The sequence below is a fragment of the Leucopleurus acutus genome (assembly GCF_964270905.1).
Source record: "Leucopleurus acutus genome assembly, chromosome: 1".
In the NCBI taxonomy this organism is placed as follows: Eukaryota; Metazoa; Chordata; class Mammalia; order Artiodactyla; family Delphinidae; genus Leucopleurus; species Leucopleurus acutus.
The window spans coordinates 140,539,510-140,563,683 of NC_139142.1; the positions used below are offsets into that span (position 1 = coordinate 140,539,510).

Genomic DNA, 24,174 nt, shown 5'->3' on the forward strand with positions numbered 1-24,174 from the left:
AGTTTTTAAAGGAATGATGAAGTATTTTGGCAAAACATCTACTTCCCTCCCAGGTCCTGGGTAAAGAGGGACCTCTAAATTCTGAAGCTTCTACATATTGAAAATTATCCCCTTCTCAATGGCAGTATATACAGTAGCGAACCTTCCAAGTCTGTTGTCACAGCCCTCTACATATATCCTGAATCTACTTTACCGGGGGGGCAAACTTAGAGACAGAAGGTGGTCTGGAGCAAGGGGACACTGGGGCTGGCTCAAGGTGAGGGGAAACAGGAGGTGTCTCTGCTCAGCCAAAGGCAGGGCCTCTGTCTAACTGGATGGGGAAGGGAAAGGCTGGGGCAGTCCAAACTCCCTTTCTTCCTGCCTGAGGAAGCAGTGGTTCCACGGGAAAGGCTGTCAAGAAGGAAAGGCAGGTTCCCACCCCTGCTGGCTTAAGGGGTTTTTCGGGGTGGCAAAGAGCAGGGCAGGCCAGAGCTCCTCCTTGAGGCCTCTTCGTGGATGCTCTCTGAGTTTGGGAACTGTGGGTTCACTGCTTCAATAACTCTCTTGTTACCTGCATATGAGCCCAGACCTCAAGTCCTTCATTATTTTTAAAAGGTGGTGGGGTGGAGGTGGGGGGCGTTAAGAGGGAATGAGACACAGAACAATCTTTCCACAGCCTTCCTCTGCCTAGGTTGGGGCCTTCAAGGGTCTCCTTCACCCTGCCTCCTAGGGATATTTAAAGGCAGCTTTTATTAGACTCTATACTGTCCTTTTTGTTTCTCTTGTGATTTTTTTGTTTCTTTGTTTTAATTTTTATATATATATATATATATATATATATATATATATATATATATATATAATTCTTTAAAAAGCAATAGTCCTTTGGTCCCTAAACTCTAAGGAATGATATGATTTTGAAAGAAGTAAATCTGGGCTTCCCTTGTGGAGAAGCCCTTGGCACCCCCCAAGGCCCTCTGCTGGTTCCCCTAGACAGTCACTCCTCAGCCAGCCCCAGCGGCCTTGCCAGCCTGAGATCTACATCACAGGCACAGAACAACCCACTTGGTGAAAACAATCCTTAAAGTGGCCTGAGCCCAGGCACTGGCCTTGGGTCCACCTCCATCTGTGGCTGCTCCTTCAGGAAGGGCTGCTCAAGCATTTCTGTGCTTTTCTTTTCCTTTCTTCTCACTCTTCAGTTTCCAATGTTGGGTATTAATTGATAAGGAGAGAGAAAGGGAAAAAAAGGAAAAAATCACTCTGGAGGGCAAGACAAGAAGAGCAGCTTGCCCTATCCGTGACAGGTGAGTGGCTGGACCTCAGGCTTCCACTGAAGCCAGACCCTGGGTCCTGGGCAGATGACCTCAGCCCAGCACCCCCTCCAGAGTGCTCCCTGGGGGTAGTTCAAGTGAGGCAGGGTCCTGTGGATCTTCTGAGACAGCAATCTCTAAAAGTTGCAGGCAGCCGGCCCTGCCAGAAACCTGAGAGCTTGTCATAGCCCTCCCCATCGCCACCACACCCTGTAGATCCTGCATCTTCAGTGTATTTGCTTCTCTCCTCATCTCCATGTTCACTGCCATTATCCCAGCCCTTACATCCTGTCCCTTCTTTGCTTAAACTCCTCAGTGGTCCTCTACCATCTTCAGGATAAAGTCCAAACTCATGGCCTTTAAGACCCTTCACAAGCTAGCACAAACCTACTTTTCTAGTCTCGTTCTCCACCCCCCTGCCCTCCCCACACAGGAATTCTCTACTATGGTCCCCTGTGGCTATCTCTGGAGTGGAACGAACTGGTTGGATCTTACTGTAATTGTCTCTCCCAGACTGTGGGGGCAGGAATTTTGTCTAATTTATCTCAGTCCTTAGACTGAAGGAAAAACACAGCCTCAGACTGAGGATTCCTCCTAACTCCTGGCTCTTCTCTCCCAGACTTTTTCAGGGGTCGGTGCCCCCAGCATCCCAAAAGGAATATCAAAGCTGGGAGCGCCTCCATCACTCAGGCCCCATCTGCCGGGGGCCACTAAGGACTCACCTTTCTGTGGCTGGTCAGTGAGAGTAGATCAGTAAGGCCGGTTGGCATCCTTGGGCCTCTTTAGCTGGACCTTGAGCCTCTTCATGCCAATCTGAAAGCCATTCATGGCCTGAATAGCTGTCTGGGCACTGGTTGGATTGTCAAAGCTAACAAACCCTGGAGGGTGTGTGCAGAGAGGTTAGCTGGGAACTCTGCGTGGCAGGGCCTCCTTTCTCTATGACCAGCCCCTTCTCCTTGCCCCCTCAGGCCAGTTCCATCAATCAGTACTCCTCCACCCTCCAGTGTTTGCACGTGTGCACACACACGGACACATGCTCGTACTTACACAGGCAAGTGGCCTGAGTTTCCTAAACGTGTGATTCTTGGAAGGACAGGAGGTAATTCTGAGTGTGTGTATTGGGGAGGCAGGTAGTGTGTTGATGGGGTGTTTCCCTGTCTTTCCCTGGCGTGGGAAAACTCTCACTCTCCACAGCCCCCATTCCGGTCCTCTGAATTGCAGTTGGAGGGGATCTCTGGTCCCAGACCCAGACTCCACCTGCCCTGGCTAGACTCTAAAGCCTAACCTGGTTGAAGATCTACCAGACACCTGACCTTCCCAGGTGAACCTGAAATAGACTTGTCCCTTGTCTGGGCTTAGCCTCATCACTGGTCTGTGACTCTGTTGAGCGCTATACACTCAGTTTCTAGGAGTCACTGACTTCCGGAGGTACAGTCTTAGGGTCTGTAAGGAATCTCGAAGTTGGGAGTGGGAGAGGCCTAGGGATGGGGCTCAGCTCACCGAAACACTTGCTCTGGTTGGTGGCTCGATCCACAAAGACTTTGGCAGAGACAACGGCTCCAAAGGGCAGGAATGTCTGGATGAGTTCTGCATCACCAAACTCCTGAGGCAGGTGATAGATGAAGAGGTTACAGCCTTCAGGGCCTGCAGGAACAGGAGCAGGCTGGTTCAGGGGAGGAATCCTGAGTCCAGCCCCACCAGGCCCTGATCTCCAGACCCCTGTCCCTCACCTTCTCTTTGCTGCTGGGGCAGGCCTGAAGGCTGCTGGGGAAAAGTTGTGCTCACTGGGGCATAGGCCGACGGATAGGCTGCTGGAGACAGAGGTGGGAGTGGGCAGTGACCCCCCAGGAGCCACCCCCAGTCAGGGCCCCATCTGCCTGGCCACCTTTGACCAACTCAGCCAGTGCACAGTAACCCTCACCCCTAGAAAGGTCGTTCTGGGTCCAAGGGTGGGCGAAAGGAGGGTCGGACTCCTCAGCACAGAGCCTAACCCCCCCACCCCCAAATCTCTCTATTACTTTCTGGGGCCCTTCAAACCCCCCAGGCCGCGTAGCGCCAAGTGAAACCTGCGTAGTGGTGCATCCCAGCGTAGGCCTGCTGCAGGGGGTCAGCCACGCCGGGACTCTGGGCTGGGGAGAGAGGGGCGCAAGGCCCACAGTGAAGGTGGGCTGGTGGGCGGGCAGGGTAAGAGAACGCAGGGAGAGTGGAGGGAGGCTGTGAGAGGCAGCAGGGAAGGAGGAGGAGTCCCTTCTCAAGGAGACCAGGCCCTGCCACCCGCCCCCCACTCCATTTTGGGGGAGATTTGGGCGGAGCGGGTGGGGGGGGCCCACCTGAGTAAGGAGAGAGCCCGTTATTGTAGAGACTGTCCGAGCCAGGTTGCCCGTTGGTCTGGGGGGTCAGGGGGCCGAATCCATTGACCCCGATGGGCGCCGGGAGACCCGGAAGCGTGCTGGGGCCGCCGCCCTGCGGGGAATTGGCTGCAGGTGGCGAGGAAGTGGAAGAGTCAGGCCGCAGCCCCGGCTCGCCCCGCCCCCGCCGCGGGCCCCGCCCCCTGCGCGCAGTACCTGTAGCCGGCAAGAGCGGCGCGGCTACCAGGCTGAAGGCCGCCACGTGCTGCATCTGTGCCGCCACTGCGGCCACCGGGCCGAGGCCCGGGCCCTGCGCCGCCGCCAGTAGGGCCGCCTGGTGCTGCAGGATCTTTGGGAGGGAAGAAGGCCGGGTGTGGAGGGCCCAGCGGCGGGCATCTGCCCCGGCGCCCCACCCCCCGTCACCCGCTGCCCGCCCGCGCCCGCCGGGCCAGGCACTTACAGCGGTGGTGTAGGCTCCACAGGCCCCCAGCGGCAGCGGCGCCGGCTGCAAGGCACTCAGCTGGCCCGCCATCTGCTGCATCCGCCGCAGCGCGCGCTCGCGGTCCGTGTCCGCCAGCTTGACCACGAGGCTGGACGAGGCGCCCTGGGTAAGGCAGGGAAGGCTGCAAGGACGGGTCTAGACCTCAGCCCCGGCCCTGGGCCGAGGGCCTTGCTCCTCAGGCCCTTTCCCCGGCATGTGGGGAAGAGGAGCCAGTCCCCAGACCCCTGGTCTCACCCCGGGCCCTGGCGCCCGCCCTCACCGCCATGGTCCGGCTGCCGTGCAGACTCTGGATGGCCGCCTGAGCTTCCCCTTGACTCCCGAACTTCACAAAGGCACAGCCTGGGGCAGGATAGAGGTGGCTCAGGTCACAGAGGCCAAAGGGTCATGTGGTCCGGAGTGAGGCGGGGTCATCAGGAAATCCAGGGGTCAGCTCAAGTCACCTTTACTGGTGCCATCGGGGCTCCGCAAGACGGTGCACTCCTCGATGTGGCCAAAGGGCTGGAACAGGCGTCTGACGTCCTCCTCACCCTGCTGCTTGCCCAGCATACCCACAAACAGTTTTCGGTCCTCTGGGGACAAATCCAGGAGTCACCTGGGATCCCTAAGACCTCTTGGACTCCCCAGAGTAACAGGAGGAGCCTAGGAAGGTAGTTAACCATGGTCTGGCTCTGGGAAGAGGTGAATGAGCAGGCCCTACTCACTTGGGGCCACAGGGTTGGGTTTCTTTGAGGGGCAGGATGACCTACAGACAGATCTGGAGGAGAGAAACTCCAGATTTCCATCAGGAAAACCTGGGTCCTGGAACTCATTGTTGCTCTTGTGGGAATGATTCAGTCCATATTTTTGGTTGGATAGAGCCCTACATGCATCATTTTATATGTTTGACCTTTCTGTTCTTAGAGTCTGGGAAATGCTATTTTGGACCATTTCAGCCCTATTAAGGGAGGGGAGTCCTCAGAGGAGTCCTTGTATTCATACTGGGTCTGGAGAAGATAAGTACACCCTCCTGATAAGCCTGATGGCAGTGGCTAGAGTCCAGGATTCTGGGTCAAAAAAAACAGCACAGAAAGCAGTTGTCTCATTGCACTGCCTCAACCCCAGACCATGAGCACTGGAATGATGAATCCCCAACTCCAGCACCCAACTCAACCTGCGTGCCCCTCCCAAAGGCCTAAAGAGAACAGGAAGCTTGGGTTCCTGATCCTCCAACATTGGCATTTTGCCCACTATGCTTACTGAACTCATGACCCCTTTCCTTACCTCCCTTATTCCCTCACTGAGCTTCCAGGGCCCTCACTGAGCCCTGCTGCCTCCTCTCTGACTTCCCCTGTTTTCCTGCCTTGATCTCTCCCCAGGTGTTCATGCTATGGGAGAACAGGTTCTGCCTATAGACCTGGATGGCCATCTGAGGATCCTTCCCTGTGTCCACCCTTCCTATGGGAATGGTAGAGATGCCCAGAGAGGGGCCGTAAACTGGGCCCTGTGACCTTGGAGAAAGCTGGAGAGCTGGGGCTGGAAACCAGGGCTTAGCTGCACATCCAGCAAGTCGGGCCTCAGGAGCACTATCCAGAAGTGTGTGATAGAGGAGCCCAGCCCACAGGTCCTGCTGTCAAAGCCTCTCTCATCTGCACCAAGGTAAGTCTGATTTTGAGATGGGGCTTCATCGGCGTAATACAAGTTGGGAGAGAAAGAGTGGGTGGGAATCTGGCTTCAGACTTCACCTCTGAGATCCTGAAGCCCAAGAAAACCCATCCCAAACTCCTTCACTCTTTGACAAGCTTGGCCAGGCTGATGGCGGTCCTTGGATCCTGAGTGCAAAGGAAACAAGGCTGGTGAAGGTCATAGACTGAAGCCTGGGTGACAGTGAAAAGGAAAGTGAAAAGGCCGAAATTAGCAGTGGAGGGAATCTCCAACAAGGCTGTGTGTGTGTGTCCATATTTCACCTGGATGGTGTGGGGTTCAGCCTAGGCTGCCCTGGGTACCTTGGTATCTGTCGCCTGCCTGTTAATGCTGTGTCTGTATGGAGAGCAGGAGCTGTGGCTTATATGGGACAGAGTGTGTTTCAGCAGAATCCTGCCCTCTGTCCAGAGGATTACTGCCCAGAAATCCTGATGGGGAAAGGATAGATAATGTACTTGTGGCCAGAATTCCAGTAGAGGTACCAACCTTCTGTGGTGAGAGTACAAACCAGTGGGTATACTTCACTCCTGGGAGGGTTAGCCACAGAATAGTGCCCTTGGAATGGATCACTGGTTTCCTAACCTTTTAAAACAGCTGTGAAATCCATTGTTCTAACAAAAATATTAGGATGAAGCTCAAAATGTAAGAGAAAAGTAGAACTGCTTGGAAAAGGCAGAAAAGTAGGAGGAGGGCTGGAGTTCCTCTTGCTTCATCTTCCCCTGGTACTCCCTAGAGGGGGCTCCAAGGAAAGTCCTTTGTAAACCACTGACCTAAAAGATAGAAAATAGAATTCCACATGGTGTATGAAGAGGCATCTGAGATCATTCTCTTCAGGAACCTGAGAAGTCAGGAAAGGTCTTTCATGATTCTCTTGACTAATCTGATGGTGGGTTTGCCTTGACATTGGAAGACAGGCCCTATTTGGTCAGGGAATCAAACCCTCTGAGATTGTTATTGTTCTGAACTATGAAACTAAATTATGCCCATGCATCTACAAGAGGCCCAGGAGGGGCTGGAGAAGATCCTAGGGTCTCCAGAGTCTCAGGGCTTCATGATGCCCTAATTTACAGTGCAGCTGTGACATTGGGTAGGGTCTGCAAGATGATGACAGCACCTAGGTAAGCTGTCATGCCACATGGAACAGCATCCAGGTAGCCCTAGGTAGGAAGAGAGAGGTCATGGCTGAGACGGAGCTCCCAGGACAGTAAAGAGGTTTGTGTGAACAGTGGTCCGATCCTTCATCTGCTCTTCCTCTTTCTGCTCTTTTCTGATGATGGTGGTCAGTCACAGCTCATGTCACAGACGACGAAATTCTCTGATCCTTCTGTTCCAGTGAGAGTCTCCCAAATTAAGAATTTCCATTTCCATGATAGGGCACTGACTCTATGGTTCTAGACTACTGGGCTGTACAGAATTTGAAATTGAAATGAGGTTGGGCTATGGGCTAATCTCTATGCTGCCCATTTCACAGCTGTCACCTTGAATCCTGGTGTCCTCTTTGCCACTTTACAGGGACCTTCATGGTGTTTGACAGGAGGATGATCTGGGTCACAGTGAATATAAGCATCAGATGATCCTGAAATGGTGGGATAAGTTTCTTAAGAGACCTGGTCAAAGAGAATTACAGGCTAGACTCCTGAGAGTAGCCCGCAAATCCACACCCCTGAAGATTTTCAGGGTCGATGCATGCTCCCAGAGAGATGGAGATGATGGGATTTAGCCCAGAAAATGCAATATCCTCTAGGTCAAACTATACCAGTTTGGTAGAAAAGGATTCTGTAAGAGGTAGGTCGGAAATGTCTGAATAAAATCATTCCATGAGTGGTGGGTGGGTCCCTAGAAAGATGGAAATTCAAACTGGGAGGCTCAACTTTCCTGGAGTGGATGGAATTGGAAGATAGCATCAGTGTGGAGTTGAGACATAGTTGGAAAGACACACAGTTGAACGGTGTAACTGCATTTTCATGATGGCCACCTGTGTATACTCCTTGCTGTTCTACCAAATGCTTTTTTGAACCCAAATCAAGTTGTTTGGACCCTAGAGGTTCATCTCCATAAAGCTGTCTTGCGCAGCTGATCATACAGGGGTTCTAAGGTAGCAAATGATGGGGTTGGAAGCCCAGAATCAGAGTCAGTCCACGCCATCTTCCTCAGGAAAGGTATCAAGATGCTGTTCTAGAAAGAAGGCTCTGCCCAAGTTGGCCCAAAGGAGTCCCAAGTTTCTGGCTTCTAAGCCCCCCACAACCACTCACTTCCATGTTGGTGGGATATCATGATTGTAGAAACAGTGCAGGGACAAGAAATCGCATTGGGGTACTAACCATCAGACACATCCTAAAATTACCAGTCCACCTTTCCATCCAGATACCAACCCAGGAGATCCTATTGATGGCAGCATTTGATGCTCTGACATTCTCAGTGATGACTGCAGCATAAGGATCCAAGGAAGACTAGGAAATGAGTGAAGAAAATATCCAGGGGAAACAAAGTCTACTGATCAGATCTGATGAGTATCAAGTAGGGCTTTTTTTTTTTTTTTTTTTTGCAGTACGCGGGCCTCTCACTGTTGTGGCCTTTCCCGTTGCGGAGCACAGGCTCCAGACGCGCAGGCTTAGCGGCCATGGCTCACGGGCCCAGCCGCTCTGCGGCATGTGGGATCTTCCCGGACCAGGGCACGAACCCACGTCCCTTGCATCGGCAGGCGGACTCTCAACCACTGCGCCACCAGGGAAGCCCAAGTATGGCTTTAATTCCAAAAGAAAACTATTAGAACTAAGAAACAAATTCAGCAAAGTTCTCCTATTAAAAAAATCAACAGGGACTTCCCTGGTGGCGCAGTGGTTAAGAATCCGCCTGCCAATGCAGGGGACACGGGTTCAAGCCCTGGCCCGGGAAGATTCCATGTGCCGCAGAGCAGCTAAGCCTGTGTGTCACAACTACTGAGCTTGCACTCTAGACCTCACGAGCCACAACTGCTGAAGCCCGTGCATGTAGAGCCCATGCTCCTCAACAAGAGAAGCCACCGCAATGAGAAGCCTGCACACCACAACAAAGAGTAGCCCCCACTTGCCGCAACTAGAAAAGCCTGCGCGCAGCAACGAAGACCCAACGCAGCCAAAAATTAAAAATATAAATAAATTTATTTAAAAAAAAAAGAATCTGCCTGCTAATGCAGGGGACATGGGTTCGAGCCCTGGTCTGGGAAGATCCCACATGCCGTGGAGCAGCTAAGCCTGTGTGCCACAACTGCTGAGCCTGCGCTCTAGAGCCCACAAGCCACAACTACTGAGCCCGCATGCCAGAACTACTGAAGCCTGCGGGCCTAGAGCCGTGCTCCGCAGCAAGAGAAGCCACCATAATGAGAAGCCCGCATACCATAACAAAGAGTAGCCCCCGCTCACTGCAACTAGAGAAAGCCCGCACACAGCAACAGAGACCCAACGCAGCCAAAAATAAATAAATAAATAAATTTATTTATTTTTAAAAATCAACAAAAAAATCAGTTGTGTTTCTATAGACCAGCAATGAACAATCTGAAAATGAAATTAAAAAAACTATTTCACTTAGCATCAAAAAGAATAAATACTTAGGAATAAATTTAAACAAGGCTGCAAAAGACTTGTATCCTGCAAACTACAAAATATTGCTGAAGAAAACTGAAGCAGACGCAAATAAATGGAAGACATCCTATGTTCATGAATTGAAAGATTTAATGTTGTTAAATGTCAGTACTACCCAAAGCAATCTACAGATTTAATGCAATACCTATCAAAATTTCAGTGGCATTTTCTTGAGAAACAGAAAAATCGATCCTAAGATCTCTCAAGAGATCCTGAATAGCCAAATAATCTTGGGGGGAAAAAGAATTTTGGAGGTCTCAGTCTAACTGATTTCAAAACGTATTACAAAGCTACAGTAATCAAAGTGTGGTACTGGCATAAAGAGAGACATTTAGACCAATGGAGTAGAATAGAAAGGCCAGAAGTAAGCCCTCACATATATGGTCAATTGATTTTCGACAAGAGTGCCAGTCTTTTAAACAAATGTTGCTAAGAAAGCTGGACATCTACATACAGAAGAATGAAGTTGGACCCTTACATTGTACTGTATACAAAAATTAAATGAAAATGGATCAAATGTAAACATAAATGCTAAAACTATAAAACTCCTAGAAGAAACAGGGGGAAAGCTTCATGACCTTGCATTTGGCAGTGATTCCTTGGATATGACACCAAAAGCACAGGCAACAAAAGTAAGAATAGAAATTTTGGACTACATCAAATTTTAAAACTACTGTGCATCAAAGGACACAACCAGAGTGAAAAGGCAACCTACAGAATGGGAGAAAATATTTGCAAACCATATATCTGATAAAAGTTTAATATCCAGAATATATAAAGAGCTCCTATGACTCAAAAACAAAAATAATTCAATTTTTAAAAATGAGCAAAAGATCTGAATAGATAGTTCTCCAAAGAAGATATACAATGACCAACAAATATATGAAAAGATGCTCAAAATCACTAATAATTAAGAAAGTGCAAATCAGAACTACGAGATATCAACTGACACCCATTAGGATGACTGCTATTTTAAAAAAGCGGGGGGGGGGGAAATAAGTGCTGGCAAGGATGTGGAGAAATTATGTATGTATGTGCACTAATGTTGAATGGTACAACCCGCTATGGAAAACAGTACGGTGGTTCCTCAAAAAATTAAAAATAGAATTACCATATTATCCAGCAATACCAGTTCTGGGTATATATCCAAAAGAATTGAAAGCAGAGTCTCAAAGAGATATTTGTACACTCACGTTCACCTTAGTATTATCCACAATAGTCAAAAGGTAGAAGCAACCTAAATGTCTATCAAGCAATGAATGGATAAACAAAATATGGTATATATGTACAATGGAATATCATTTGGCTTTTAAAAGGAAGGAAAAATCTAAAAAAAAAAAAAAAAGCGTTCTGAAGAACCTAGGGGTAGGACAGGGATAAAGACGCAGACGTAGAGAATGGACTTGAGGACACGGGGAGGGGGAAGGGTAAGCTGGGACGAAGTGAGAGAGTGGCATGGACATATATACACTACCAAACGTAAAATAGATAGCTAGTGGGAAGCAGCCACATAGCACAGGGAGATCAGCTCGGTGCTTTGTGACGACCTAGAGGGGTGGGATAGGGAGGGTGGGAGGGAGGGAGACACAAGAGGGAGGAGATATGGGGATATATGTGTGTATATATATATATATATATATACACACATATATACATATATATGATATATATACATATGTGATACATATGTATATATGTATACATATGTATACATATATGATATATATGCATATATCACATATATATACATATATACATGTATATATACATGATATATATGTATATATATATATCACTTTGTTGTAAAGCAGAAACTAACACACCATTGTAAAGCAATTATACTCCAGTAAAGACGTTTAAAAAAAAAAAAAAAGGAAGGAGATTCTGACACATGCTGCAACATGGATGAAACTTATGCTAAGTGATATAAGCCAGTCACAAAAAGACGGTTGCCAGGGGCTGGAGGGAGGGAGAAATGGAGAGTTATTGGTTAATGGGTACAGACTTTGAGTTTTGTAAGATGAAAAAGTTCTGGAGGTTGCACAGCAATGTGAGTATTGCTAACAGTATTGAACTGTACTCTTAAAAATGGTAAAGATAGTAAAGATGATGTTATGTCTGTTTTACCCCAATTAAAAAAAAATACAGTGAAGGAGGAGGCCTGAAAAATAGGGACTTAGATTAAGAAAGAACAGAGACTCCACTGTTCCTTCATCCTGATCCAGGAGAGCCAGGAGGCGAGTAAGAAAGGTAGACCAAGCCTGGGCTTTCAGGTTCCCTTAAGAGAGAAGATCTCAGCCTCCGGAGATGCATTTTTCTTTTGTGGGCTATACACTTGTACCTGAAGGGCTTGTCAGAGGTTCAGACACAGCCATGGCCTAAAAGTGTTACAACAATTAGCTTTGGGTGATCCACTCTGAGTCAAACTGAAGGAAAGCACCACTCTTTTCCTTCGCAGGTAGAATGCATTTCAGGAAGTGAAACATTAACTTGACATTACCAGGTCTTATGCAGTACTGTGAGCCTTATCCAGTCAGGTTTTAGTTGGAAGAATACTTTTTAGAATTAAATCAGTGTGAGGACCAAAGACAGATATGAGTGTCAACTGACTAATAGAACAGTTGTTGCTAAGATCCGTGTCTGATTTAGGCCAGAGAATATGTCCCAGTATTAAGAAATTCTGAAAATTCTAGCTCAAAATTTAACTTTAACTTAAAGTCTGGTTGTTAAACACTGAATAGAATAGAATCCTAGAAAAAAAATTGGAAAAGATGGCTTACTTAGTTAGATAGTAATATATGTTTATTACTCAAAATCCAGGCTGATATTTAAACAAACCCTTGCAAATTCAGGCAGAAATTAAACAATTATAGGATGGTTATAGGAGGGTTGATGTGAGGACAGATAATTGGCTTTTGAGTTAAACCAAATGTGAAGATTAAAAAACAGAGGCATTACCTCAGAGAAAGTTTTAAATTTTAAAGTAAAAAAAAAAAAAACCCTTAAAGTGAAAAGATTGCATGGATTTATTACTTAAACTATTTCTGTACCATAGGCATCGTGGATCTGTAAATATTTGCTAAGTAAAAAATACAACCAAGTTGGGGAAAGAGCAATCACAATTGTGACTTATGAATTTATTGATTTTATGTTATAAAATTTGAAAGATAGGAAAGAAAATACAGGAGTTCAGTGATTTTGAAGATTTTGCCTTAGAACTAAAAAATACTTTCCCTATATGATTGGTACTTACAGTTCAACTTATTTTTAGTGTTTCCATAGTAGAGATAATCTAAGTTAGGAAAAATCAACCACAGTCTCCATGCTGAAGAGCAGATAAAATAGATCTATTTAGTTACCATTGTCTGAGGGATTTAGGGATCCCTAGCTCTGACCTCATGTAATTTGAGGTTAATTTAACATTGTGAAATACATGAACTTTGAATTTTCATTCAGGCAAACATTTTAATGTTCACATTCAATTAAACACAAATGCTGAGGGAAAAGTTTTTGGCACTATGTATATTTAATTAGAAATGGGCGCCTTGGGCTTCCCTGGTGGCGCAGTGGTTAAGGATCTACCTGCCAATGCAGGGGACATGGGTTCAAGCCCTGGTCCAGGAAGATGCCACATGCCATGGAGCAGCTAAGCCCGTGAGCCACAACTACTGAAGCCCGCGTGTCTAGAGCCCGTGCTCTGCAACAAGAGAAGCCACCGCAGTGAAAAGCCCGCGCACCGCAACGAAGAGTAGCCCCCGCTCACCACAACCAGAGAAAGCCCGCGCACAGCAACAAAGACCCAATGCAGCCAAAAATAAATAAATAAATAAAATAAACAAATTTATATATAAAAAAAGAAATGGGCGCCTTTAGTATATTATGAGATAATTTCACTTTGGAAAATTATATTAATTTTCCTTTAAGAGTGTACTGTTCAAAGGACTTCCCTTGGTGGTGCGGTGGTTAAGAATTCGCCTGCCAATGCAGGGGACACGGGTTCGAGCCCTGGTCGGGGAAGATAGCACATGCCATGGAGCAACTAAGCCTGTGCACCACAACTACTGAGCCTGCGCTCTAGAGCCCACATGCCATAACTACTGAGCCCACGTGCCACAACTACTGACGCTTGCGTCCCTAAATCCCACGCTCCGCAACAAGAGAAGCCACCGCAATGAGAAGCCCGTGCACCGCAACGAAGAGTAGCTCCCACTCGCCATGACTAGAGAAAGCCCGTGCTCAGCAACGAAGACACAACACAGCCAAAAGTAAATAAATTTATTGAAAAAATAAAAAAGTGTACTGTTCAATGCCACAGGATGTAAAATACAGGCACAGAGCATGGAGTATATGAACAGTGTGGGAGTTGACTGCAGAATTTATGGGAACTGGGATACATTAAACATATGTATAAATATATATGTATAAACATACACATAGGGCTGGCATACATTAACAGGCTACTATAATATAGTCCATGAAGACTTGGATGCATTCTGAGTGCCACCAAGGCTTCAGGGGATGACCATGAAAGAAGAGGGCCCCAGACCTTCTATCGGGCAGATCTTGTGTTGCTACTATTATTGCATTGTAAGCATTGAATGTGCAAGTGTTACCAGTAACTTCTAAAAGTAATGCAACATACAGTGTGTTTAAAATATAGGTTATTTCGAAGTGCCTATGAGGGGACTCCGAGTCAGACGGGGAAAGTCAGAGATGGCTTTGCCCTCAGAGCCTCTGTTTCCTTATTTGGAAGCTTGGAGGAAATAGTTCTTCCTGCCCTACCTATTCTAGAAGCTTGTGGGGGGAATCAAGTTCATGAGACTATCTGTGACCTGTAGAGCATGGTTATACAGAGAGTCTTATGATCTTTCAGATTTAGGAGGAGCCGTTTGGTCTCCTCCTAGGAACAAATGGGTGGTTTTAAGAACAATGATGTTGTAGGTAATGTTATAGCGGGAAGAAGACAGGATGTCTCTGTATCTTTCCAAGGTGTTATGAAAAATATTTTTATAAATTTGCTTTAAACATTTTTTTTCAATGAAAACAATTTTACTTCTATTCAGGCTCTCCCCTGCTGTGCTAACACTTTGATTTCTACAGCATTGGCTGGAAGTGAAAATAAAACAGACCTATAATAGAAGTTATAAGAAAATAAAATATAGGTCATTTCAACCACAAACCTCATGTCTAGTGATTAAAAATAAGAGTAGGGCTTCCCTGGTGGCGCAGTGGTTGAGAGTCCGCCTGCTGATGCAGGGGACACAGGTTCATGCCCCGGTCCGGGAAGATCCCACATGCCGCAGAGCGGCTGGGCCCGTGAGCCGTGGCCGCTGAGCCTGCACGTCCGGAGCCTGTGCTCCGCAACGGGAGAGGCCGCAACAGTGAGAGGCCCACGTACCACAAAAAAAAAAAAAAAAAAAAAAATAAGAGTAATACTACTCTGTTGCATTGGCATGAAAATTCAAGAGATAGAATGTAAAGTAACTATTTTTTTCAAAAAGCTTATGCATGTGTACACAATAGAATACTCCTGTATGGCAGATGGGAAAGAAAATGGCAGTCTTTGGACCGAAGAAGCAAACCTGATAGGTTTAGTTAGGCTGTCACAATGCTGGCCCACTTTTAAAAATTGAATTATTTGCCAACATTTAATATAATTTAATATAATTAAAACAGAAACTTTCATTATGTCATGACAGTCTCACCCATTTAGGGTTCCTTACCTGGCTCCTATAGCATTTGAGTAGTGTTCCCTGTTTTATGGGAAGAAAAATCTAATAATCCCTTCCAGAAAAAAAATGGCAAAATTTTGGAAGATTACGTTTGCCTTGATACCCCCTTGATTATGTCTGCATTGATACCAGTATTTTTGTCAGATGTAAAAATCATTATTAATCAACTGTAAACAAAGGATTTAATTTCAGGAATAATTTTAAAATATGCAAGCTCAAAGGCTTAACTGTATCAGGGCAGGTGTGACCATTAACTCTGAAGGTTTATAGAATGTTTGGGATAACAGAGATAAGACTTGAATGAGACAAGCTGTCCTACATTGGTGTCAAATGTTACATTTCAAAACCAAATTCAATACCATTTTAAAAGTTGAGTTTCTAAAGCATTAATTTGTGTTACAATTTAGCAGAGAGCTGAACTCACTTTTTTTTTTTTTTTTTTGCTGTACACGGGCCTCTCACTGTTGTGGCCTCTCCCATTGCGGAGCACAGGCTCTGGACGCGCAGGCTCAGCGGCCATGGCTCACGGGCCCAGCCGCTCTGCGGCATGTGGGATCTTCCCGGACCGGGGCACGAACCCGTGTCCCCTGCATCGGCAGGCGGACTCTCAACCACTGCGCCACCAGGGAAGCCCTGAACTCACTTTTGAAGAGATATATAATAGCACTGAAGAGAAGAAACACCTTTTGATTAGTATCTAACACAGATCAGTTGGTAGTAAAATACTTGTAAATTGTAAAGACCCAGCTGTTTTGCAAGACTTAGTACATATGCCTCCTGTCTCCCAAATGTGTATCAGGGAACATTTGGTGATTTTGAGTGGGAACACGAAAGAATTGAGAGATCTGGTCATCCAAAACTGCAAGAAGGATTATCCACAGATGCCTTCGGAGTATATGCTCTTTAAAAGCCATCACTTAAGCAATGTAAAGCAATTATACTCCAATAAAGATGTTAAGAAAGAAAAAAGCCATCACTTGTCAAGAAATAGCTATGTTATACATAACTACTAAAATTATGAATTCTACTTCCAGGCAGAGCTCTTTTCAGCTAGATTTTCATTTCCTGCTCTCTTGAGCTGCTCGGAATCTGAACAGGTGTAGAGGTGAAATGCCATATGTACAGAATATGTCAATGATATTACACCTGAAAAACCTGTACAAAAACGGGGAGGCAAATGATAAAACTCATGCTGATGCCACTGCTGGGAGCCCAGATGACCAAGACATCTGGACTAGACTAAGCAGAAGCATAATCAGCGTGGAGGCCTCCTTTGGGCAGTGGCCCTCACCCTGGCAAGAGGTGTTGGACTCCAAGCAGCAAGTGTGCCCCCAGCATCCTGGATTTAGTTCCTGAACCAGACTCCAAGTTGCATTATGTTCTTCTGAGCTCTGTACATGCTCTTCCCTCCACCTGAAATACTTGCTCCCTTGCTCCTCCTTTTTCTATTTGACTACTGCTTGTTCATCCTTGAAATCTCAGCTTAAATATTACCACCTCTGGGAGCCTACCTTGACCCCCCAGACTAAGGTGCCCCATGTTTTCCCCAATGCTTTTCAATCCCCCAGGACTTGAAAAGCATTGATCACACTGGATGATAGCTTTGTTTTACTGTTTATATCCCCTTATAGCTCCAGAGCTCCATGAGGCCAGGTGCCAGGTCTGCCTTGCATTCCTAATGTGGAGTAAGTTACTCAAAAGATATTGGTTGGATGGTTGAACAAACTACAGCCCAATCTGTCTGCTTCTTAGCTCACTCAAGTACTCTCAGGTGACCTCTCAGCTGTCTAGTGTTCGTGGGCAGGGCTGAGAAGTTGGCCAACATTGGCCCTGATGCCTAACAGTTTCCCAAGAAGCAGAAATTCTTGGGACAAGTGAACCAGAGGTTTGGTATGCAGCCTGGAACTTCTCAAAAACCAGTCTGGAAAGAATGAGATGGAAAAGGAGGATTTGTGTTTGGAGGAGAGGGAGGAAGCTTGGAAATATCTCCTTAAGACAAAGTGGGATGATAACATCTTGACCAGAAGTGGAGAATCAAAGACCAAAATCAGAAAATCTAAAAGGAGGAAGAATGGATTTCTTGGAGGAAAGAACTCCACAATGGAGCTATGAAGCTACTAGAGTCCCTTGTAGGTGTGGACACTGAGCCTGAAGTCTGAGAGGATATGCAGAATTATTAGGAGTCAATAAATGTCTGTCAATTGGGCTCCATTCTCTCCCTGATCTTGGGCAGCTTCTTTTACCTAATAAAAAGCCATGGCTGACCTCCCTAAGGTGGGGAGAAACTCTTTTTTTTTTTTAACATCTTTATTGGGGTATAATTGCTTTACAATGGTGTGTTAGTTTCTGCTTTATAACAAAGTGAATCAGTTATACATATACATACATCCCCATATCTCTTCCCTCTTGCGTCTCCCTCAGGAGAAAGTCTTATTTAAGAGGGAGTCCGCAAATGTCAGGGAGGGCTCCAGGCAGATTTCTTGGAATGATTTAACACCCAAGGGCAAGAAAGACACCAAGAACTGACACCAGAAGCTAGTATTGCTCTTCCAGTATGGAAGCCGGCCAGAACTCAGCTGGTTGTCAAAAAGCACAGGCTCGGATGGACCTAGAGTCTGTCATACAGAATGAAGTAAGTCAGAAAGAGAAAAATAAATACCGTATGCTAACGCATATATATGGAATCTAAAAAAATTGTACTGATGAACCTAGTGGCAGGGCAGGAATAAAGACGCAGACATAGAGAATTGACTGAGGACATGGGGAGGGGGAAGGGTAAGCTGGGACAAAGTGAGAGAGTGGTATGGACATATATACACTACCAAATGTAAAACTGATAGCTAGTGGGAAGCAGCCGCATAGCACAGGGAGATCAGCTCAGTGCTTTGTGTCTACCTAGAGGGGTGGGATAGGGAGGGTGGGAGGGAGACGCAAGAGGGAGGCGATATGGGGATATAGGTATACATATAACTGATTCACTTTGTTGTACAGCAGAAACTAACACACCATTGTAAAGCAATTATACTCTAATAAAGATTTTTAAAAAAAAGCACAGGCTCTCAAACTCTCCTGTTCTTAAGGAGCATTAGTCTTTCTGCACTAGGAAACAGTGCAGCTAAAAAAACAAAACTTTTGAAGACTTTCCATGGTCCTCAGCATAGAGTTCAGTTCCTTAATATGGCCTACAAAATCTGTCTTACGAGCCTCATCTTTTTCCCAAGGCAGCTGAAATGAAGGAATGAATGGCTCCAACCCAGACTGGACTGAGTTCTCTGTAATCAGAAGATCTGGAAAAGGAGAATAACTCTAACCTGGTTCTTCAAACAAACCTGGAAGTTCCACCTGTTAAAACAGGAATGAACTCTCTCCAGGGGCAAGGTAGCAAGAACTCCCTTCCTCTATGTCCAGCCTCTATCTCCTGCCTCTTCTGGGTCTGGGGATGCTGGGACCCCATCCCTCTTCAGTCTGACCTGGGATGGCTGAGCTGTCTGGTGCTAAATAATCTGGTCCCTCCCTAGTTGCCCCCCTTACCCAGGGAGGCTCTAGTAATAAACCCTAGGTAGGCCTGACTCCAGAAGTGGGCCCACCATCCCCGACATGGATGATACCCTGAGATTCGGCAGGCAGGCAAGTTACCTCCTCGGCCCTCACTGGCAGCCGGCTTCACTTGGATGGGACGATTCATCTGAAAGACATCGGACCAACACACCCAGTCAGCGTGACTGCCTGGCCCTGCCCCGGCTTCTCCACCCCTGGACTCCTCAGGATCTAATCCCTCACCCCTTTGAACTCTACACCCCACCACTCTCACACAGGGATTATAGATTTTCTCCAAGATTCATCCCTTAAAGGCAGGAATTTAGAAGGTGCTGAAGCCTGAAGGATTAGGCGATAGGAAGCTCAGGGGCAAGCAGAGGAGGGACTGTGGAGGTCAGAAAGATTCTACTGCCTTGGCTCTGTGTAGGGACCAAGTGCGGCCTGTCCCTCTGGCTCCTGGACTTCCTTAAAGGCTTTGGGTGCGAGGAATTGGGTAGTAGGGCAGATGTGTGTTCTGTGTCTAAAACTGAGAATATACTTCTATGTGTCACTTAGATTAAACAATCTGGGAATCAGATTTAGGGCCATCTACCCCCAACTCTGCCATTTAATGGTTGTATGACTTCGAGTAAGCCGTCCTCTCTCAGATTCAACTTGTCAAATGAGAAAAACCTTCCCCAAGCTTCTATGTCATCATAGTTTCTACCCTCACCCTCTCAGTCCCCTCCCTGGGACCCCTTCCCCTGAGGATGCTGGAGTTCTCCAGGGCACCATCCTTGGCCCTACTCATCCCACTCTTCCCTTTTTTCCTGGCTAATCTCATCCACACTCACAGCCTCAGCTCCTGTCCCCACAGTGATGACTCAGAGCTCTGCGTCTCCAGCCTTTACCTCCCTCCTGAGCTTCAGACCCATGTGCCCAGCTTCTTGCCGGACACCCCGCCTAGAAAGTCCACTGGCACCTTCCACTCAACACACCCAAACCAGAGCTCATCTTTTTGCCCAAACCTGATCCAGTCATCCAGGCTATAAACCTGGAAAGCAGCTTGACTTCTCCCTCCATACCCTCCCCCACCAACCAATTTCACCTTCTAATTCAGGGGTTCCCTGATCAGGGGTAGAAAAGAATCACCTGGGAACCATATCAGACTCTTAAGTTGGGGGATTGTATAATTTGTAAACGCTCCTAGGTGATTTCCATATATACCCCACCCACTCCCCTCCCCCAACCACCCTGAGAGAATTCACGATTGAATCCCCATCTCACCTTCCTCTCATGGGTGTTGTGGGGATCACATGACATAATGGGGACGCAAAAGGTCTTTGTAAACAGCCAAGAGCTGGATGCGTAGGATGTGAGGAATTATTGTTGGGGGGGCAGACAGCTGAGTGCCGGAAGGAAAGAAGAGCAGCCTTCCTGTTCATGGAGGAAGGGGTACTGATGGCCATCTGGCCTGAGAAGGTGATGATCTGACCCCCTCCCCTCAGGAAATGCAATGCTTCTGCACCAATCAGGGGCCACTCCATCCCCTACCAATGTGCTCGTTGCCGAGACAACAGGCAGCTTCCTGTTACCATAGCCACAAGTGCTACCTAGTAACCATAGTAACGCCCTGGCAGTCACAGTTGAGCAATTTCCTTTGGATCAAATTTGGGGGAGGGGTGGGGGGAGGGCTTAAAAAAAAAAGGAAAGGAAAGGAAAACAGGCCAAGCCTGAACCAGAGCAATCCCCCTCCCACCCAGGGCTCAGGTTCTTATGCGCTCTTACACACCCACCCGTTGGTGGTGGAGCACCTGCAGTGTACCAGGCTGTGGGTGAGGGCCGAGACACCGACAGGACTCGGGCTGCAGTCTAGAGGGGTGACAGATCAATCCAAGGAGATCAGGGCGAGCTGGACAGGTCTGGATGGCCTGCACCAGGGACCAGGAGGACAGGACCCGTCCCTGGGCCTGGCCACCTGTGACTGTGGAGGAGAGACCAAGAGACAGAGCCGGGCTTCCCTGGTGGCGCAGTGGTTGAGACTGTGCCTGCTGATGCAGGGGACACGGATTCGTGCCCCGGTCCGGGAAGATCCCACATGCCGCCGAGCGGCTGGGCCCGTGAGCCATGGCCGCTGAGGCTGTGCATCCGGAGCCTGTGCTCCACAACAGGAGAAGCCACCACAGTGAGAGGCCCACGTACAGCAAAAAAAAAAAAAAAAAAAAAAAAGAGACAGAGCCATGGAGAGCAGAGACACAGGGAGAGATGAAGAGACATAGGAAGACAGAAATGTTGAGAGAATAAGACAGACCTACACAGGGCAAGAAAAGAGAGAAATACTGGGGGAGATGGGAAGGAAATGAGGGGATAAGGGGTCAGGAAGGGGGGGTGCAGGAAAGGTAGGGAGGAGTGTGGCAGAAGGGTAGAAGCCTGGGGTGGGGGGCAGTGAGGGTGAGCAGGACCATTCTTATTTTATTAGTTCTTAAATAGATCCTACGAATTTCTCACTGGAGCCTAGAGTGACGAGCACATGTAACAGCAGTGGTTTCCATGGCGGCTGCCTCCCCGGCTGGGTTTCTGGGGAGGTGGAGCTCATCGGTGCTCTGGAGGATGTCCCTTTTCCCCCTCCCCCTCTCCACCACTGTTTGATGGAGAGTGGGCATTAGGTGGTACATACATGTCCCACGTGGACCTGGCAGAGTCCAGGTCTCGGAGGCTGGGCACCTAGACTTTCTACCACTCGGGCATGTTGCCAGTATGTCCGGAACTCTGTGAAGAGCCCTGGGCTGGGCCCTTCAGGGGAGACAGCAATGACCCTAGGACCCTGTCCTCAAAGGCGTATAAGAGGGGAAGATAATGCCACCATTTCCAGAGAGCCCACTCTGTGCCAGGCCCTTCCTGGGGCACTTTACATACATTGTCTCTAAATTCCTTCCAACCACTCTGCAAGATAGTGCCATTGTTCCCATAGTATAGATGAGAAAGCTTAGGCTGAGGGGGGTTAAATCACTTGCCCAAGATCACATGGTGGGTAAGTGGTTGAGCTGGGATTTGCCTCCAGGTCTGCCTGACACTGAAGTCCATGATTTTTGCATCGTGTCACTCAGCTCTGTTCTTAAGACATGAACACAAATAAAGAGGCACAGAGGGACCAGGACCTTGGGAGGCGTGCAAGGTAAAGTGCTGTGGGAGAGGCTGACTCCAGCTGGAGAGGCTGGCTCAGGGAAAGTTTCATGGGGGAGGCAGGGTTTGAGCTGGGTCTTGCAGCACTGGGGTCATTTGGGCCATGTGGAGATCGTGGGAGAGGTGGGGCTGGAGGCTGAACACTCCAGGTGTCTGGGGTACGGAGAGGGAGATGCAAGTCTGAAGAAGCAAGGGTTTTCTGGTGGGCACCTGACACCGAGGGAGCTAGGGTAGTACAGATTGCTGCCAAGTCAGATAGACGTGGGTTTAAATCCTGGCTCCATCACTGACACCTTCCTTAAGGTCTCTGAGCCTCAGTATCCACACTAGTAAAAGGGGACTCCGGATCCCACCTTGAAGGGCTGTGGTGAAAATGCCAAAGGCAAGATCTTAGTAGGTGCACCAGATGTAATAAATTTTTCGTTTGTTTGTTTTTGCTTGTGTGGGTTTTAAATGGAAGGATATGAAATTGAAGGGTAGGCAGGGGCCAGATCAGGGCAGGTTGTGAAAACCATGACAAGGAACTTTGACTTTGTTGTATTTCAAAGGCAATAGGGATCCAGGGAAGGATATTAAGTAGGGGAGGGATCTGTCTTATGAAGGATCCCGTGAGCTGTCATTATGCAGAGAAAGGATTGGAAAGGGAAAGATTAGAGGCAGGAGGATCAGTGATACAGGTGAGGGTGAGGGTGACCTGGACTAGAGCAGAAGGAAATGGACAGATTCAGGGGATGTTCAGGAAGAATGAACTGGACTAAAGTTCTATTGGATGTGGGGACTGAGGGAGAGGAGGGAATTTTGGCTGACTCTCGGGTTTATGGCTTAGGTGTTGGGGAAGTCGGTAATTTGGGAGTTAGGAGGTGCAGGGGAAGTCCTCAGGGGAGGAGCCCAAGATGGTGATGACAGAGTTGAGAAGAGGAATGGTCCCCAGGCTCTGGGCCTTCAGTCTCCACTGGGGAGTGGTTAGGGAGGACACCCGGTTTTTAGGTATGTTCTGTGTGGCTAAAGGAGAAAGAGAGCTGCCCACATGAGCTACCCGGGCAACCCTACCCTGCCTCGTTCCTGCCACAGCCAGGGGAGCGATGTGGAAGCGGGGTCAAGGAATCACTGTTCCCCTTTGAAGAAAAGAGGGCGTTGCTTCCTTGGCCAAGCACTTGGCATGGGACCTCACGGGAGCTGTTACCCTTGGCTGGGCACCTATTCCCCTGAGGTTTTCCCAAGTCCAGGCACATTTCTGCTTCAGGGCCCAGCCCTGGAGGGGAAATCAAGGGAGAGTATGTCAGAAAGAGGAGAGGACAACCTCCTCCAAGCAGTGGAGTGGAGAATGTCAGAGGCAGGACAGACACGTACGGGGTCCTAGGCCTTCTGCCCCTGTAAGCAGCAGGGAAGGCAAGATCTTACCCCTTCTCCCTGCTTGACTTGCCAAAAATTCCTGCCTTTGGGGTCCACATTGCCCTCTTCACACTCTTCTGTCCTGATCACAGCTCTTCCCTCCACTCAGCACTCATGCCCTCAGCCCCTTCCCCTCACCATGGGAAGAATGCTTATTGGAACCTCCCCAAAGAAGGGACTACTGATGGGTCTAAGAGAGGTGTCATGGGTGCAAGAAAGAGTGGAGCAGATAAAGAGGAAACCACCATTTTCAGTACTTTGTTCTACCTCACCCCCTTCCTCTAATTCAACCCACTGCCAAGTCCCATTCGTTCTAGAATCTATATGGATTTCCTAAATAGTTCTCAACTCTGTTCCTACCCTAACCCCAGCTCCAGGCCAGTATCATCACTCACATGCCCTCAGCAAGTGTTTCCAGAGGGTCATCTGCCTCCAGCATTGCATCCTCTCCACCCCAGCATTCACGCTGTAGCCAAAGTGATCTTTCGGTACCAGTCCCTCACTCTTCCCTGCTCAAAATCCACCCACAGTTCCCCATTGCAAGCTGCCCAGTAAAGCCCGAGATCCTAAGACTGGGAGCCAAAACCTGTTAGTCCTGCCTCCCGTGCTGCCCAACATGCATGATACTCTCCATTCACTTGGAGCCGTAGACATCTTTGCTGGGCACTTTCCCTGACTGTCCCCAGAATTCCAGAAGACACTTTTGTGTTTTAGGTTTCTAGGCCTTCAAACATGATGAAGTATGATCATGATTCAGCTCAGACAGCATCTCGCCTGTGAAGCATCTCCTCCTTCTCCACCCCTGATGATTCTTCTACGTGCCCAGAGGTTAAACCCCATTGAGGTGCAACAAGTTATTTCTGGGCTGGAAGCTCCTTGAGGGCAAAGGCGCCAGCTCATGCACTGGGCAGC

At 47.9% G+C, this 24,174-nt stretch overlaps 1 protein-coding gene across 6 annotated transcripts in view; it reads right to left on the reverse strand.

Moving 5' to 3' along the window:
• Nucleotides 1-2,039: 2,039 nt before the first annotated feature.
• Nucleotides 2,040-24,174, reverse strand: part of CELF6 (CUGBP Elav-like family member 6) — a gene marked incomplete at both ends in the record, with an annotated part of 29,880 nt that continues 7,745 nt past the window's right edge. The window contains 10 exons of one of the 6 annotated variants that reach the window (XM_082863028.1): nt 2,040-2,167; nt 2,790-2,933; nt 3,020-3,100; nt 3,356-3,418; nt 3,620-3,766; nt 3,854-3,986; nt 4,098-4,241; nt 4,399-4,478; nt 4,580-4,708; nt 18,808-18,856. In XM_082863028.1, the coding sequence (XP_082719154.1) occupies nt 2,040-2,167; nt 2,790-2,933; nt 3,020-3,100; nt 3,356-3,418; nt 3,620-3,766; nt 3,854-3,986; nt 4,098-4,241; nt 4,399-4,478; nt 4,580-4,708; nt 18,808-18,856 (1,098 nt within the window). The remainder of the gene's footprint in view (nt 2,168-2,789; nt 2,934-3,019; nt 3,101-3,355; nt 3,419-3,619; nt 3,767-3,853; nt 3,987-4,097; nt 4,242-4,398; nt 4,479-4,579; nt 4,709-18,807; nt 18,857-24,174) is intronic. The other 5 variants (XM_082863031.1, XM_082863030.1, XM_082863029.1 and 2 more) reach the window with 5 other exon arrangements.